Source organism: Oncorhynchus mykiss, chromosome 6 (assembly GCF_013265735.2).
Source record: "Oncorhynchus mykiss isolate Arlee chromosome 6, USDA_OmykA_1.1, whole genome shotgun sequence".
In the NCBI taxonomy this organism is placed as follows: domain Eukaryota; kingdom Metazoa; phylum Chordata; class Actinopteri; order Salmoniformes; family Salmonidae; genus Oncorhynchus; species Oncorhynchus mykiss.
In genome coordinates, this window is record NC_048570.1 from 49,825,857 (window position 1) to 49,841,145 (window position 15,289).

General features: G+C 43.6%; 1 protein-coding gene across 3 annotated transcripts in view; it reads right to left on the reverse strand.

Annotated features, from left to right (window-relative positions):
- Positions 1 to 432: 432 nt before the first annotated feature.
- ak8 (adenylate kinase 8) overlaps positions 433 to 15,289 on the reverse strand; it is a 70,029-nt gene continuing 55,172 nt past the window's right edge. For all 3 annotated transcript variants that reach the window (XM_021606700.2, XM_021606701.2, XM_036980377.1), the window contains 2 exons: positions 1,740 to 1,820; positions 433 to 797 (listed from right to left, as the gene is read on the reverse strand). In XM_021606700.2, the coding sequence (XP_021462375.2) occupies positions 563 to 797; positions 1,740 to 1,820 (316 nt within the window). In that variant the 3' untranslated portion in view covers positions 433 to 562. The remainder of the gene's footprint in view (positions 798 to 1,739; positions 1,821 to 15,289) is intronic.

Genomic DNA, 15,289 nt, shown 5'->3' on the forward strand with positions numbered 1-15,289 from the left:
AAGTAAATGTACAAATCATTTCAAATTCCTTATACTAAGCAAAACAGACAACATTATTTTATTTTCTTTTTTTTGTGTGCGGATAGCCAGGGTCACACTCCATCACTCAGACATAATTTACAAACAAAGCATTTGTGTTTAGTGAGTCCGCCAGATCAGGTGCAGTAGGGAGGATCAGAGATGCTCTCTTGATAAGTGTGTGAATTGGACCATTTTCCTGTCAAGTACTTTTGGGTGTCAGGGAAAATGTATGGAGTAAAAAGTACATTATTTTCTTTAGGGATGTAGTGAAGAAAAACGTTTAAAAAAGTACAGATACCCCAAAAAACTACTTCAGTAGTACTTTAAAGTACTTAAAATAAGTTTACACCACTGGTCAGGAGGCCACAGAAAGTGGATGCGGAAACAAATGACAACGATGACGGCTTCAGTGGGTTTGAACAATAAACTCCTTTTATTTCTACAATTAAGATTCCAATACGCTATACTAACTAAAAAGGATCTTCACTCTGCTTGTGTTAATGTAAAAATCATGAGGGTGGGTGGGGGTCTCGATTAGAATTCAGGAGTCGTTTTGAAGACGTCCGACTAGACGACTCTCTAGAGACTCAAAGACGGTGTGTGGGTCCTGGTCAGCGTTGATATGCACCGCCTCAGGGTAGAGGTCCTGCAGGGAGGAATCATTGGCCCAGTACTCCTTTAGCTGCTGAAGCAGTTGGGCCTCGGAGTCCTTGGGATTGAACTGCAGACGGGTCTGCACCTCAGGACTGGGGGCTGGTTTATACAGTGAGTGGTATCTGTCGGGCAAAAAGAAAGACTAAGAATAACAAAGGACGAGGAATAAACAACAGAGAACTTTGTACATCAGACTATGGGAACATCCCCATTTAATGGCACCCTCTTTTCTATATAGTGGGCTACTTTTGACCAGAACCCTATGGGTCTTGGTCAAAAGTAGTGCACTAAATAGGGAATATGGTAACATTTGGGACACAGCCTGTGTTTCAAACTCATAAAAGACACACCTACATCCACCTCGCCTTATGCCCTTAGGGGAATCCCCACGGCCATATTTGTCGTCGGTCCAAATTATTGGCCAAGCAAGGGAAGTTTGCAACATAAGCCCCTCAGCCCTCGTTTTAAATGGAGTTTGCGAGTGTACAATTATGTTCACTCCGGGACCTGAAACCACCCATAATTCAATTTGCGATGATTGTACATCTGCTAAGAAAATTCAGCCAAAACTTAAAACCAACATTAATATGGAGAAATCAACATATAAGTTAAAAGGAATGTAAATAAGTTAGACATTTTGCTCCCCTGACGTCACACTTACAGATTGTAACTTTCGATTTTCCTGATATAGTAGGATGGCTAACATTCGATGTTTGTGGATGAGTTGTCTTCTAGTCAAGATATGAAATGCAATCATAATTGATTGTAGTGCATATAAGGCACACACAACAGTTCCATGATGACTGAAAACACAACCGTGGGTTGAACAAGTGAAAAATTTCCGGTCAGGAGCGGTCCATTTAAAATGTATTAATTCTTCCCTCGGCCCTTGCCCTGCAAGTGTCAACTCGTCAGACATCATGATACGTCATCAGAAGTGTCCAACCAATTTAAGGGCTGAGGGGAGAGGGTGTGTCTTTTAAGAGTTTGGAATGCAGCCGCTGTCTATGTCATAGGGTCAACATCCCCATAAGCCCGAGCAATGACTGCGTCGCATGACTCACCTCTCCCCAGTGACAGGGTCGATTGACCTCAGAGTGACTCTCTCGATGGCCACATCGTCTGTCATCTCCAAAAAGAAGACCCTATGGCGAGAAAGGAAATGAACATTAGATATTCACCCTGAAATAGTTGCAAGGACTGTAATTAGCTGTACGAGCCTCATCTTAGGTTCATTTTAGGATAGGTCTAAAAACATTTCTCCACATACCACTAATGGTCATGTACCCCACACCCACTCAGGAGACAGCCAAAGTAAATATTTCACCTACTCTTTCCCCAGCACAAGTACAGGAAGTAAAGACCCTGATCCAAAAAAACAGATGTGTTTTCAGAGGTACCAGGCCGAACTGAGGTTACGGCTCATGATATTGTTTCCATACTAGGGAGAAAAGTGAGCATGAGGCCATATCAGGTACCTGAGGTTCGACAGGCCGCGATTAGAACAGAGACAGAGAAAATGTTGGCAGCTGGAGTAGTCGAAGAGTCACATGGTCTAGCCCAATTGTGATGGTCTTTGCGGTTCTGTAACGACTTTCTGAAGGTCAAAGAAATCTCCAAGTTCGATGCCTACCCCATGCCCCGAGTAGATGAACTGCTGGAGAAAATTGGTAAAGCTCGGTACATTACGACCCTGGACCTAACCAAAGGCTACTGGCAAATTCCTCTGACCCCCAGAGCCAAAGACAAGACAGCCTTTACAACCCCTGATGGTTTGTTTCAAAACACCGTCATGCCATTCGGCTTACACGGGGCCCCAGCCACCTTTCAACAGCCAATGGACAAGGTCCTAAAACCGCACCAAGCGTATGCCAAAGCCTATTTAGATGACGTGGGGATCTAGATTGGGAATCCCACTTCACCCGGGTACAGGCAGTGTTAGACGCCCTTAGGAAGGCACGGCGAACCGGCGAACCCTTCTCACGGCGAAACCTGCCAATTTTTACGTAGAGTTAGAGGAAACAGATTATCTGGGATACACCGTGGGAATAGGGTTAATCAAACCCCAACGTAAGAAGGTGGAAGCAATTAGAGGTTGGCCGAAACCAGTAAATAAGAAGCAGGTTCGAGCCTTCCTAGGGTTGACCAGTTACTACCGGAAATTAATTCCAAGTTATGCCACAGTGGCCGCCCCCATTCACCGACATGACTAGAACCAGAGGACCAAACATGGTAAAATGGGACGAAAGGGCCACCAAAGCATTTAGAACATTACAGGAGGCACTCTGCTGTAATCCAGTGCTGGTGGTACCAGACTTTGAGCGAGAGTTCGTGGTTCAGACGGATGCCTCAGAGGTTGGCTTGGGAGCCATGCTATCCCAAGAGGTAGAAGGGGTGGAACACCCCATCCTGTTTTTAAGCAGGAAGCTGGAACCACGGGAGGCCAACTACTCAGTCGTTGAGAAAGAGGCGCTGGCAGTAAATTGGGCTCTAGAAAGCCTGAAATCCTACCTGCTAGGGCGCCACTTCACCCTCATCAGTGACCATGCCCCACTCACTTGGATGCATAGGGCTAAAGAGAAGAACGCTCGGGTGATGCGGTGGTTTTTGAGTCTCCAACCGTTTCACTTTGACTTAAACCCAGAGCAGGGAAGGAAATGGAAAATGTGGATGGGTTATCCCGCAAGCACGCATATTTTGCTCCGGTAGCTCAACCTAGGGGTCGAATCTAGGGGGGAGATGTGTGGCAAAGAAGGGGGTCGAGTGGTAAATGGCAGATATGTGAGAGCAGAACTAATAAACGGGCTCTGCCCTCTCACTAAAATGGACACCCCGATCAGAACTACAGATCACAAAATGTCTGACCGCCAAAACTACTATTCCCAGAAGCAAGGGGAACGCTCAGAAAGTGGGGCCGACCCACAGATAACGGGTCAAGACAAACCAGGAAGAAAGAGGGGAAGGGCTGGAAGGATCTGTGAACCACAGAGAAAGAGACAATATACACTGCTCAAAAAAATAACGGGAACACTAAAATAACACATCCTAGATCTGAATGAATGAAATATTCTTATTAAATACTTTTTTCTTTACATAGTTGAATGTGCTGACAACAAAATCACACAAAAATGATCAATGGAAATCAAATTTATCAACCCATGGAGGTCTGGATTTGGAGTCACACTCAAAATTAAAGTGGAAAACCACACTACAGGCTGATCCAACTTTGATGTAATGTCCTTAAAACAAGTCAAAATGAGGCTCAGTAGTGTGTGTGGCCTCCACGTGCCTGTATGACCTCCCTACAACGCCTGGGCATGCTCCTGATGAGGTGGCGGATGGTCTCCTGAGGGATCTCCTCCCAGACCTGGACTAAAGTATCCGCCAACTCCTGGACAGTCTGTGGTGCAACGTGGCGTTGGTGGATAGAGCGAGACATGATGTCCCAGATGTGCTCAATTGGATTCAGGTCTGGGGAACGGGCGGGCCAGTCCATAGCATCAATGCCTTCCTCTTGCAGGAACTGCTGACACACTCCAGCCACATGAGGTCTAGCATTGTCTTGCATTAGGAGGAACCCAGGGCCAACCGCACCAGCGTATGGTCTCACAAGGGGTCTGAGGATCTCATCTCGGTACCTAATGGCAGTCAGGCTACCTCTGGCGAGCACAGAGGGCTGTGCGGCCCCCCAAAGAAATGCCACCCCACACCATGACTGACCCACCGCCAAACCGGTCATGCTGGAGGCTGTTGCAGGCAGCCGAACGTTCTCCACGGCGTCTCCAGACTCTGTCACGTCTGTCACATGTGCTCAGTGTGAACCTGCTTTCATCTGTGAAGAGCACAGGGCGCCAGTGGCGAATTTGCCAATCTTGGTGTTCTCTGGCAAATGCCAAACGTCCTGCACGGTGTTGGGCTGTAAGCACAACCCCCACCTGTGGACGTCGGGCCCTCATACCACCCTCATGGAGTCTGTTTCTGACCGTTTGAGCAGACACATGCACATTTGTGGCCTGCTGGAGGTCATTTTGCAGGGCTCTGGCAGTGTTCCTCCTGCTCCTCCTTGCACAAAGGAGGAGGTAGCGGTCCTGCTGCTGGGTTGTTGCCCTCCTACGGCCTCCTCCATGTCTCCTGATGTACTGGCCTGTCTCCTGGTAGCGCCTCCATGCTCTGGACACTACGCTGACAGACACAGCAAACCTTCTTGCCACAGCTCGCATTGATGTGCCATCCTGGATGAGCTGCACTACCTGAGCCACTTGTGTGGGTTGTAGACTCCGTCTCATGCTACCACTAGAGTGAAAGCACCGCCAGCATTCAAAAGTGACCAAAACAGCCAGGAAGCATAGGAATTGAGAAGTGGTCTGTGGTCACCACCTGCAGAACCACTCCTTTATTGGGGGTGTCTTGCTAATTGCCTATAATTTCCACCTGTTGTCTATTCCATTTGCACAACAGCATGTGAAATTTATTGTCAATCAGTGTTGCTTCCTAAGTGGACAGTTTTATTTCACAGAAGTGTGATTGACTTGGAGTTACATTGTGTTGTTTAAGTGTTCCCTTTATTTTTTGAGCAGTGTATATCAGCTGGATTTACCGTGTATGAGCTGGACTGTTTGGACTTACTTGTTGGCGTTTGGACCTGGACCTACCGAGAACCCAATTTGTGTACCGAACCCTGCTAACCTTGACATCACCAGAGGCCTGGGTGGACCAGGACAGGGAAACACACAGGTACTGTCCTGTTCGAAAGAACTCTCATTCTGGGGTTATTTTGGTGACGGTTTCCAGCTTAATTTGTGAAACTCTACTAATCTTGAAGAGGTTTGTCACAATACATGAAGAGGTTTGTCACAATACATTGTTAGATAATTATACAATATATTTCCTCCAGACAAACAATGATGACCAGTCACCTTTCTTGATATAAAACTCCAAAGTAAGCCACATAAGCCAGTGCCGGGTTTGGGATCGTCAAGGAACAATCACTTAGAGACCATTGCTCTTCCCTTTACTTCCACTTGAGAGAAGATGCCGGTTGGTATGCTTACTTACTACTCCTAAATGATTTTGTCTTCGAAATGTCCCATGAAAACAATAATGTTAATGCCTGAATATCACTGTGCCTAACTGAAATAATCATGAGGGCAGCTAAGAGAAAGTGTATGGATCATGACGGTCCCCTGAACAGGCACAACTTAATAATTGCAGGAATTTCCACACGGGTCTCTCCCAGGACACGCTGCTGCTTACGTAAAGTGCCTCTAATGGTGTGGTCAGGTGGAGGAACACCATGCTAACTGTCCTTGCCCCCTAGTCCCCGTCATCCCCTTCTAAACACCGGCCCCATAGTGGTCTCTGGAGGATCATAGGATGGTGACCTCTTGACTGCATTCACCGTATCATAAATGTTTTTACTTCAAGAGGAGAGTATATAGAAGGACCATTTGGAACATTTCAAATTACAAAGGATCAATGACACACACACACACACACACACACACACACACACACACACACACACACACACACACACACACACACACACACACACACACACACACACACACACACACACACACACACACACACACACACACACACACACACACACACACACACACACACACACACACACCTCGGAATATACTGTGTGTGATACAGTACATAGGCCTACTAAAGCCCTTTGAAATGCCTTCCTTTCCATGATGTTCCCCAAGTGTTCCTAACTGTTACAGATTAAGAGACTGTGGCAGGGATGTCCTGATTGGCACATACTGAACAACATGTCACAGAGCTGTCAATCACCACTGTAAAACATTTCTAGACGAAGATTTTAAATGTATGCCTCGGAGAAAGCTTTGTGTGTGTGTGTCTGACTATGGTCAATTATTTTGGGGAGAGTGTCTTGAATTTTTTATGAATATTTGTCTTTAAAAAAAATAAAAAAGAACTACTCTGCAAAGCTATTAGAATTAATATTTATGCCACTACATGAAATATTCATGGTTAAACCAAGAAGATAAAAAAAAGACTGATAGGAGAGTCAGTCTGGGTAGGGGGGTTGTAAGAGAAGAGATCATTTACATTGGGTGTTGTTTGTGGAACAGCTTGATGCTCTAAAACAAATGACTTACATAAACAAGAGTGCTCACAAGCGGAGATGTGGGGAAAAATTGGAAAGAAACGTAAAGTGTGTGTGCACACTTGAATGAATGCACATGCATTTCTGTTTTAGGCATGTGGGTATATAACCTAAATTTGATGAGTGAGGAACGTACACACTGTACAAATACCTCTTTCTGCACAAAGACCCTGTCTGCATACCAAAATGGCACCCTATACACTATATAATGCACTTTGGGCTCTGGTCAAAAGTAGTGCACTGGGAAGTAGGGTGCCATTTGGGACGCAGACCTCCTCAACTAAACCAAGAGGCTCCACTCATCTGATCCCCCTGTCTAGAACCAGAACCCCCCCCCCCCCCCCTCCCAACCCCTTGTCCTTATTTCCCCCCCATTCCATCTTACCCAAATTAAGAAATTAATGAGGGGCATATTCTTTACAGCCCGCCTTGGCAATGTTTACCACTGATTAAATTAGAATGCAGGCCCTGTTGTATTATTTATAAGCCAATTAGAGGAAGTGTTAATTTGATACGGTCTGCTGGATAGTTAAAATACATCTGAGTGAGAGAGGGGTTGGGGTAGAAAGAGGAAGGCTCAAGCTGACATTTGTCCACAGCTCTCTAGGATTACATGGCTAATTGCCCTGCTTTATCTGCGTGTCACAAATCTGCATGCATATTTCACTGTTCACAAAGACTGATTGTTTAAACTTGTGTAAGGCCTTTAAGGAGCCAAGGTGTGGCCAATGCGGAGTATAGCATAAAGCCCAATGATGGCTTAAAATGTTTGAGGGGTCTGGAGAACACAATAAAATTGCCCAAATATGCCATATACAATGGGGAGTAATATATGTTTTCCTTTGTCATTATGGGGCATTGTGTGTAGATTGAGGATTTTTTTTTTATTTATAAAATTTTTGAATAAGGCTGTAACGTAACAAAATGTGGAAAAAGTCAAGGGGTCTGAATACTTTCTGAATGCACTGTATATACAAAAGTATGTGGACACCCCTTCAAATGAGTGGATTCGGGTATTTCAGCCACACCCGTTGCTGACAGGTGTATAAAATTGAACAGATTGTCTATGGAGATTGCATGACTAACATTGGCTGTAGAACGGCCTTTCTGAAGAGCTCAGTGACTTTCAATGTGGCACAGTCATAGGATGCCACATTTCCAACAAGTAAGTTCGTCAAACTTATGCCCTGTTAGAGCTGCCCAGGTCAACTGTAAGTACGGTTATTGTAAAGTGGAAACGTCTAGGTGCAACAACAGCTCACCCGCAAAGTGATAGACCACACAAGCTCACAGACCGGGACCGCCAAGTGCTGAGCACGTAGCGTGTAAAAATCGTTGGTCCTCGGTTGCAAGGATCACTACCGAGTTCCAAACTACCTCTGGGAGCAACATAAGCACAAGAACGGTTCGTCTGGAGCTTCATCATTGCCCAGTTTGGGTCAGGTTTCCATGGACCACAATCCTACAGAGACATCTCTCACACCCACCAGAGGGGGAGAAATCGAGAGGTATGGAGGTGTTTTTTTTATGACACGCATTGTAAATCTTAAGGCAGCAGACAAAATCCTTTGTTCTCTCAGTATGGAAGAATGGAATGTATGATGGGCCTACGGAGAACCTACCTCAGAACAGTAACATGTAATAAATGGACTTTGGGACAATATGTTTCGTCAGCCAAAATGGTTGTAGTGACGATAGATGGAATATGAAAATGAATGTTGTTTTTGTTATGTTATTAAAAGTTAAACGATGACGTTAAAATATAAACATTAACTTGAAGAGTTTTCACAATATGAACCTGATGTTTGCATACTGTACGTTGTGTGGAAAATGTCCAGATAAAGATAATGTTTTTGTAAAGATGAAGTGTGGAGTTATGTCTAAATTGGATCTGAGTAATATCCAGACCTTGCCTCGTAACGAGTTACGCCCAGAGAACTTGCACTAAAGGCGGAAACGCACATTTCTGACCCGAAGGTATAAAACAATTAAGATTTAACATATCAGACCCAGACACCCATTTCATGAGCTGCAGCCAAGGTCCGATTAGTTGTAACCCCAAAACGCAACATGAGGTTGAAGGACACAAAGGGAAGACAAAGGAACCTTAAAACAATCTATGCTACGGATGAGTAGAAGTGTCTAAGAGGGTGAATTCAAACAGGACCACCCGGTTACCACTGTCATGACTGTCCTGATCAGGTCAGGTTACAGGAGACCACAATCCTGGAATTCTCTCAACCAGCTTCATGAGGTAGCCACCTGAAATGTATTTCAATTAACAGGTGTGTCTTGTTAAAAGTTAATTTGAGGAATTTCTTTCCTTCGTAATGCTAGTAAATAAAGAAACAAAACAAAGGTAGTTCAACCAGTTTCTGCCCAGTGAGATTACACTGGGGAAGGAATGATATAGAATCCTTCGTGGACACAGAAAGGATCTGTACACCTGTACAGGCAACAATAAGGATTCAATTCCACAGCATTTCCAACAGCATAGTTCCTCTGTTTCTGCATGGTTAGATAAAGAGGAGTACCCCTTGGAGGAAATATGACCATCCCTGGCTCTGTGTCAACCGAATAGCCTGGGTGGAGGAATAGTCGAAGTGTCATGACAATGAGTGAAGAATAGCCTAGAATTGTCATGAGGAATGACAAGGAGTTGACATGACAGCACAAACAGGTTTAGGACCAAGCTACCAACGGAGCACTGACCTGTGAGCCCTCAACTGGGCCAGTCCACAATACGCCACTAGCAAAATCTTTACACTCATAATGACCTCATTTAATTTCCACTTGGTACATACCCACACTACCCACAGAGAGAGTTGGCATTCCAAATGACACCCTATTCCCTATTTATTGCACTACTTTTGACCAGTGCCTACAAAAGTAGTGCACTGTATATCATGGGAATAGGGTGCCATTTGGTACACAGCCAGAGAGTGCCATCAGATCCGAGGGGGTTGGATAGAGTACTTTGGAGTAACTGGAGTCTCCGTGGCGGGTGATCTGCATCCAGAGGTACGTACAGTGCATTTGGAAAGTATTCAGACCCCTTTAATTTTTCCACATTTTGCTACATTACAGCCTTATTATAAAATGTATTCAATATTTTTTGAATACACGCAATGCCCCATAATGACAAAGCAAAAACAGGTCTTTGAAATTTTTGCAAATTTATTACAAATAAAAACCAGATACCTTATTTACTATTCAGACCGTTTGCTATGAGACTCGAAATTGAGCTCAGATGCATCCTGTTTATCATCCTTGAGATGTTTCTACAACTTGATTGGAGTCCACCGGTGGTAAATTCAATTGATTGGACATGATTTGGAAAGACGCACAGCTGTCTTTATAAAGTCCCACAGTTGGCAGTGCATGTCAGAGCAAAAACCAAGCCATGACGTGGAAGGAATGGTCCGAGACTGGATTGTGTTGAGGCACAGATCTGGGGAAGGGTACCAAGACATTTCTGCAGCACTGAAGGTCCCCAAGAACACGGAGGCCTCCATCATTCTTGGATGGAGGCCACCGTGTTGGATCCACCAAGACTCTTCCTAGAACTGGTCACCCGGACAAATTGAGCAATCGGGGGAGAAGGGCCTTAGTCGGGGAATGACCAAGAACCTGATGGTCACTCTAACAGAGTTCCTCTGTGGAGATAGGAGAACCTTCCAGAAGGACAACCATCTCCGCAGCACTCCACCCAAATACAGGTGTGTCAAGCTTGTAACATCATACTCAAGAAGACTCGAGGCTGTAATCGTGCAGGCCAGTTAAGTTCTTCCACACCGATCTCGACAAATAATTTCTGTATGGACCTCGTTTGAGCACAGGGGCATTGTCATGCTGAAACAGGAAAGGGCCTTTCCTAAATTGTGGCCACAAAGTTGGAAGCATAGAATCATATAGAATGTCATTGTATGCTGTAGATTTCCATTCACTGGAACTAAGGGGTCCAGCCCGAACCATGAGAAACTGCCCAAGAACATTATTCCTACTCCACCAAACTTTACAGTTGGCACTGCATTGGGGCAGGTAGCGTTCTCCTGGCATCCACCAAACCCAGATTTGTCCGTCGGACTGCCAGATGGTTAAGGGTGATTCATCACTCTACAGAATGCGTTTTCACTGCTCCAGAGTCAAATGGTGGCCAGCTTTACACCACTGTTTTTCTTGGTTTTGTTACGTTCCCCAGCAAGAAAACCACAGTGTCACTCAAACAGAAATGGGAACGAACAAACAGTTACTGACCAACAACCAAAACCAAACCGGTAGGTTGTGGCGGGGCAATCCTTAAACCACTCAGAGTTTAACAGGATTTATTAAAGGGGCAATCCTTAGTTGCTACATCCATTTTTGGACCTATTAATTAATATGTAACCATTGATTATTGACGCTGTTTGTTCACACGCACCCGTTCGCAATTGCTAATAACCCATCTGCAACCACCTGACCTGTGTGATAAAGTGCAAATCTGGAGGCCCACACCGGACCCTATCTCTCAAACATACAAAAATTCGGTGTAAGCTGCAGTCAGAGAAGGTGGAACAATTTTTTGACAGGGACTGCAGGATATTTTTTGGGTGCTTAATGTAGATATAATTTCCAACAATTTGGTAGGCAATTTTTTATTACCTCCCCCTTTTCATTTTCTGCTTATTTCGCTCTAAATTTCACACACTTTTCTACTCCCACCTCCACCCACTGTTTTTTCTTCTCTTGTTAAAAGACACTGCTTCACCTTTCTTTTGTAATGCCATCATCACCAAAAACAATTAACTTACGCTGTCTGTCATGCTGCAGCTAGCTGATTTCCGAGTGGAAGGTGTGTGGAGTGCCTTCAAGAAATATAAACATGACTTTGTCTGATTCCAAATTAAATATTTTGTAGCCGGATACATTCCTCCTTGATTTAGAAGAAAATGCATATAGCCATAAAAGCCCGTCTCTGAAGATATCATATTGATATTAATGTGTTTTTTCCTTTAGGCCCTAAAGCTTATAGGCTTATAGCTTATGCACTTATGCGAAATAGCCTAAAAAGAATGAAAGAAAAACCTAATTGTAGCCTACAGATATACATTTCACAAGAATTATACATTTATGGATTTTCTATTTATTCAACCCGCCCTTCATCCACACAATATTTCATGACCCTAAACCCGCCCACCCCGATTGCGGGTTATAAGTCAAACTTGTTTAACTCCAATCTTTGTAAACAAAATAAATGTAAACAACCATTGTAGTCTAAAAACATGTTTAAAACTATAGTTTGGATATCATGGATGGTCAATCCTTGCATCCATAGCGTAGTCTATGGATATGAGTGGTTGCATTTCTCCAGCCCCATCCCTCAGCTTTTTACTGAAACTGTTTAAGGTTTCAATTAAGGATTGCCTCTTCAAACACCTTTATTAGAGTAATAGTGTTATTATATGGTGTTAGCCTCTAGTGAGTGAGTTACTTTTGTGCCATCAATATCAAGTAAAACTTTTGAAGTCGCAAACAAAAATAATTATATTGAAAGCAAAACATAAACCCAAAGGTATTGAGAGCAAAACAAAATATTGCAAGGAAATCATTTCGAAATGCGAGAACAAATTCATTGTAAAAAAAGTTATGATTTTTTTCATGTGTTTTTTTTGTAAGGTCGCTGCATTCACCATTCTATTTCAGTAAAAAATAATGGTGAACACAGGTAACAGGCTGGTTCCACCAGGCAAACATGTAATTGATTTATTTAATTGATAATTTTTAAAATTGAACCTTTATTTAACTAGGCAAGTCAGTTAAGAACAAATTATTTTATATAATGACGGCTTACCCCGGCCAAATCCGGACGACGCTGGGCCAAATGTGCGCCGCCCTATGGGACTCCCAATCACGGCCAGATGTGATGCAGCCTGGATTCGAACCAGGAACTGTAGTGACGCCTCTTAGATCGCTGCACCAGTGGGGAGCCCTAAATGTAGCCTGACTGTCATGTAATGAAGTGAAGTGGTTTTGAACCAAAACATGAATTAAACTGGAACCTACTAGCTATATAAACTAATCTCTTTACACAGAATTGAGAAGCAGGAGACATTACTGAGCAACTACTAAAAATGTGATTCACATAAAAAAATATTTAAAAAATATCTATATATATTTAAAAGGAGAAAAAAAAGTCACATTTTCAAACAGTCCATTTATATTTTCCAATGGGGCTATACATTTGGGTGAGTTTTTTTCTCGCCTGAGTAGCCTCATTTCACTGCCAAAAATAAAATGAAACCATCTAATGTTCAGCGAAATAACAACAAAGTCAAATGCAGGTAGCCTCGTCAAATAATTAACATCCAATCACATTAACCGTTACTCTCTCGCGGGAAATCCACTAACGGTCCATATGCAGCCAAATGTAGCTGCTGCTCATTCCGTTTGCTTGAAAATGGATGAATGGTTAAAAAAAAACACTTACCAGTTCTACTGGTAGTTCCACTGTGTAGTACTGCTGCTACTACCAGCAGTACTACACATGCACCTGTCGACGACACAAGTTGTTCTGCTTTCACGAGCACATCCAATGCTAACATCAGTAATTCTACATTTGTTGTTAGCCCAGCTAGCATGGACACTGACATTTGTGAATCTGATGCAGCCGAAGAGCTACTGACCCCTTAGGCGGGAAAGCACCGAACAACAGACAGGGACATTGGACCTAAGTCCTCCACAATAATATGGGGCTTGCCTGTCCTGGCCACTCAGTAGCTCACCATATACGACGCTTCTAGCCCCTTCTTTTGATGTTATCTGTTGATTTTATAAATGTCTTACTACTTGAAAGTCGTCTTAATTCTCAAAAAACTGCCGTGGCTTATTTTCAAATTGGCATGTTTTGTTTAAACAATTCCTGCTTCGCATACAAGCCAGTGAATTCTATGCATTACAGCTGGATGAGTCAACATACGTGGCAGGCATGGCACAGATCCTGTTATATGTCTGTTACGTCTATGGGGGGTCAATCTGCAAACCAGGACAACAGGAGAGGATATTTTTAAAGTACTGGACAGCTTTGTGACATCAAATGGACTTTGGTGGTCAAGATGTGTTGGTATCTGTACTGATGGCGCAAAAGCCATGACAGGGAGACATAGTGGAGTAGTAACACGTGTGCAAGCAGTTGCTCCCGACGCCACTTGGGTGCACTGCAGCATCCACCGAGAGGCTCTTGCTGCCAAAGGAATGCCTGACCGCTTGAAAGACATTTTAGACATAATGGTGAAAATGGTTAACTTTGTTAAAGCAAGGCCCCTGAACTCTCATGTATTTCTGCACTATGCAATGGTATGGGCAGCGACCATGTAACGATTTTACAACATACAGAAGTGCGCAGTATTGACATGTTTTTTTTTTTGTTGAGAGAGGAGCTTAAAGTTTTCTTTACTGACCATAATTTTCACTTGTCTGACCGCTTGCATGATGATGAGTTTCTCACACGACTGGCCTATCTGGCTGATGTTTTTCTCACCTGAATGATCTGAATCTAGGATGTGCGAGACAAAATTGAGGCTATGATTAAGAAGTTGGAGCTCTTCTCTGTTTGCATTAACACAGGTCTTTTCATCGTTTTCATCGATGTATGATATTTTTGTGTGCAAATGAACTCAAGCTTACGGACAATGTCAAATGTGATATAGCGAAGCACCTGAGTGAGTTGGGTGCGCAATTACGTAGGAACTTTCCGAAACGGATGACACAATCAACTGGATTCATTATCCCTTTCATGCCCTGCCTCCAGTCCACCTATCTGAACAAGAGAGCCTCATTGAAATTGCAACAAGCGGTTCTGTGAAAATGTAATTTAATCAGAAGCCACTGCCGGATTTCTAGATTGGGCTGCGCTCAGAGTATCCTGCCTTGGCAAATCGTGCTGTTAAGACACTAATGCCCTTTGCAACCATGTACCTATGTGAGAGTGGATTCTCGGCCCTCACTAGCATGAAAACTAAATACAGGCACACAGACTGTGTGTGGAAAATTATTTAAGACGGAGACTCTCTCCAATACCTTCCAACATTGCAGAGTTATGTGCATCCTTTCAAGTACACCCTTCTCATTAACCTGTGGTGAGTTATTCACAATTTTAGATGACCAAATAAAGTTTTATATGTAAGATGGCTAAATAAAGAGCCAAATTATTGATGATTATTATTTGTGCCCTGGTCCTATAAGAGCAATTTGTCGCTTCCCACGAGTTGGGTTGTGACAAAAACTCACACTCATTCTTATAGTGTGGGTGTGGCAGGCTTACAATGATGGTAAAAAAACAACATTTGAGAGTGCGCTGACCCTGGTACACAGTTGGAGGTGGAATGTTTGAAGGGGTACGGGACTATAAAAAGTTTGGGAACCACTGCTCTAGGGGATCTAGAGGTAAATTAGCACGGGTTCCATCGTGTGGCCTATGCAACTCGAGGCGTT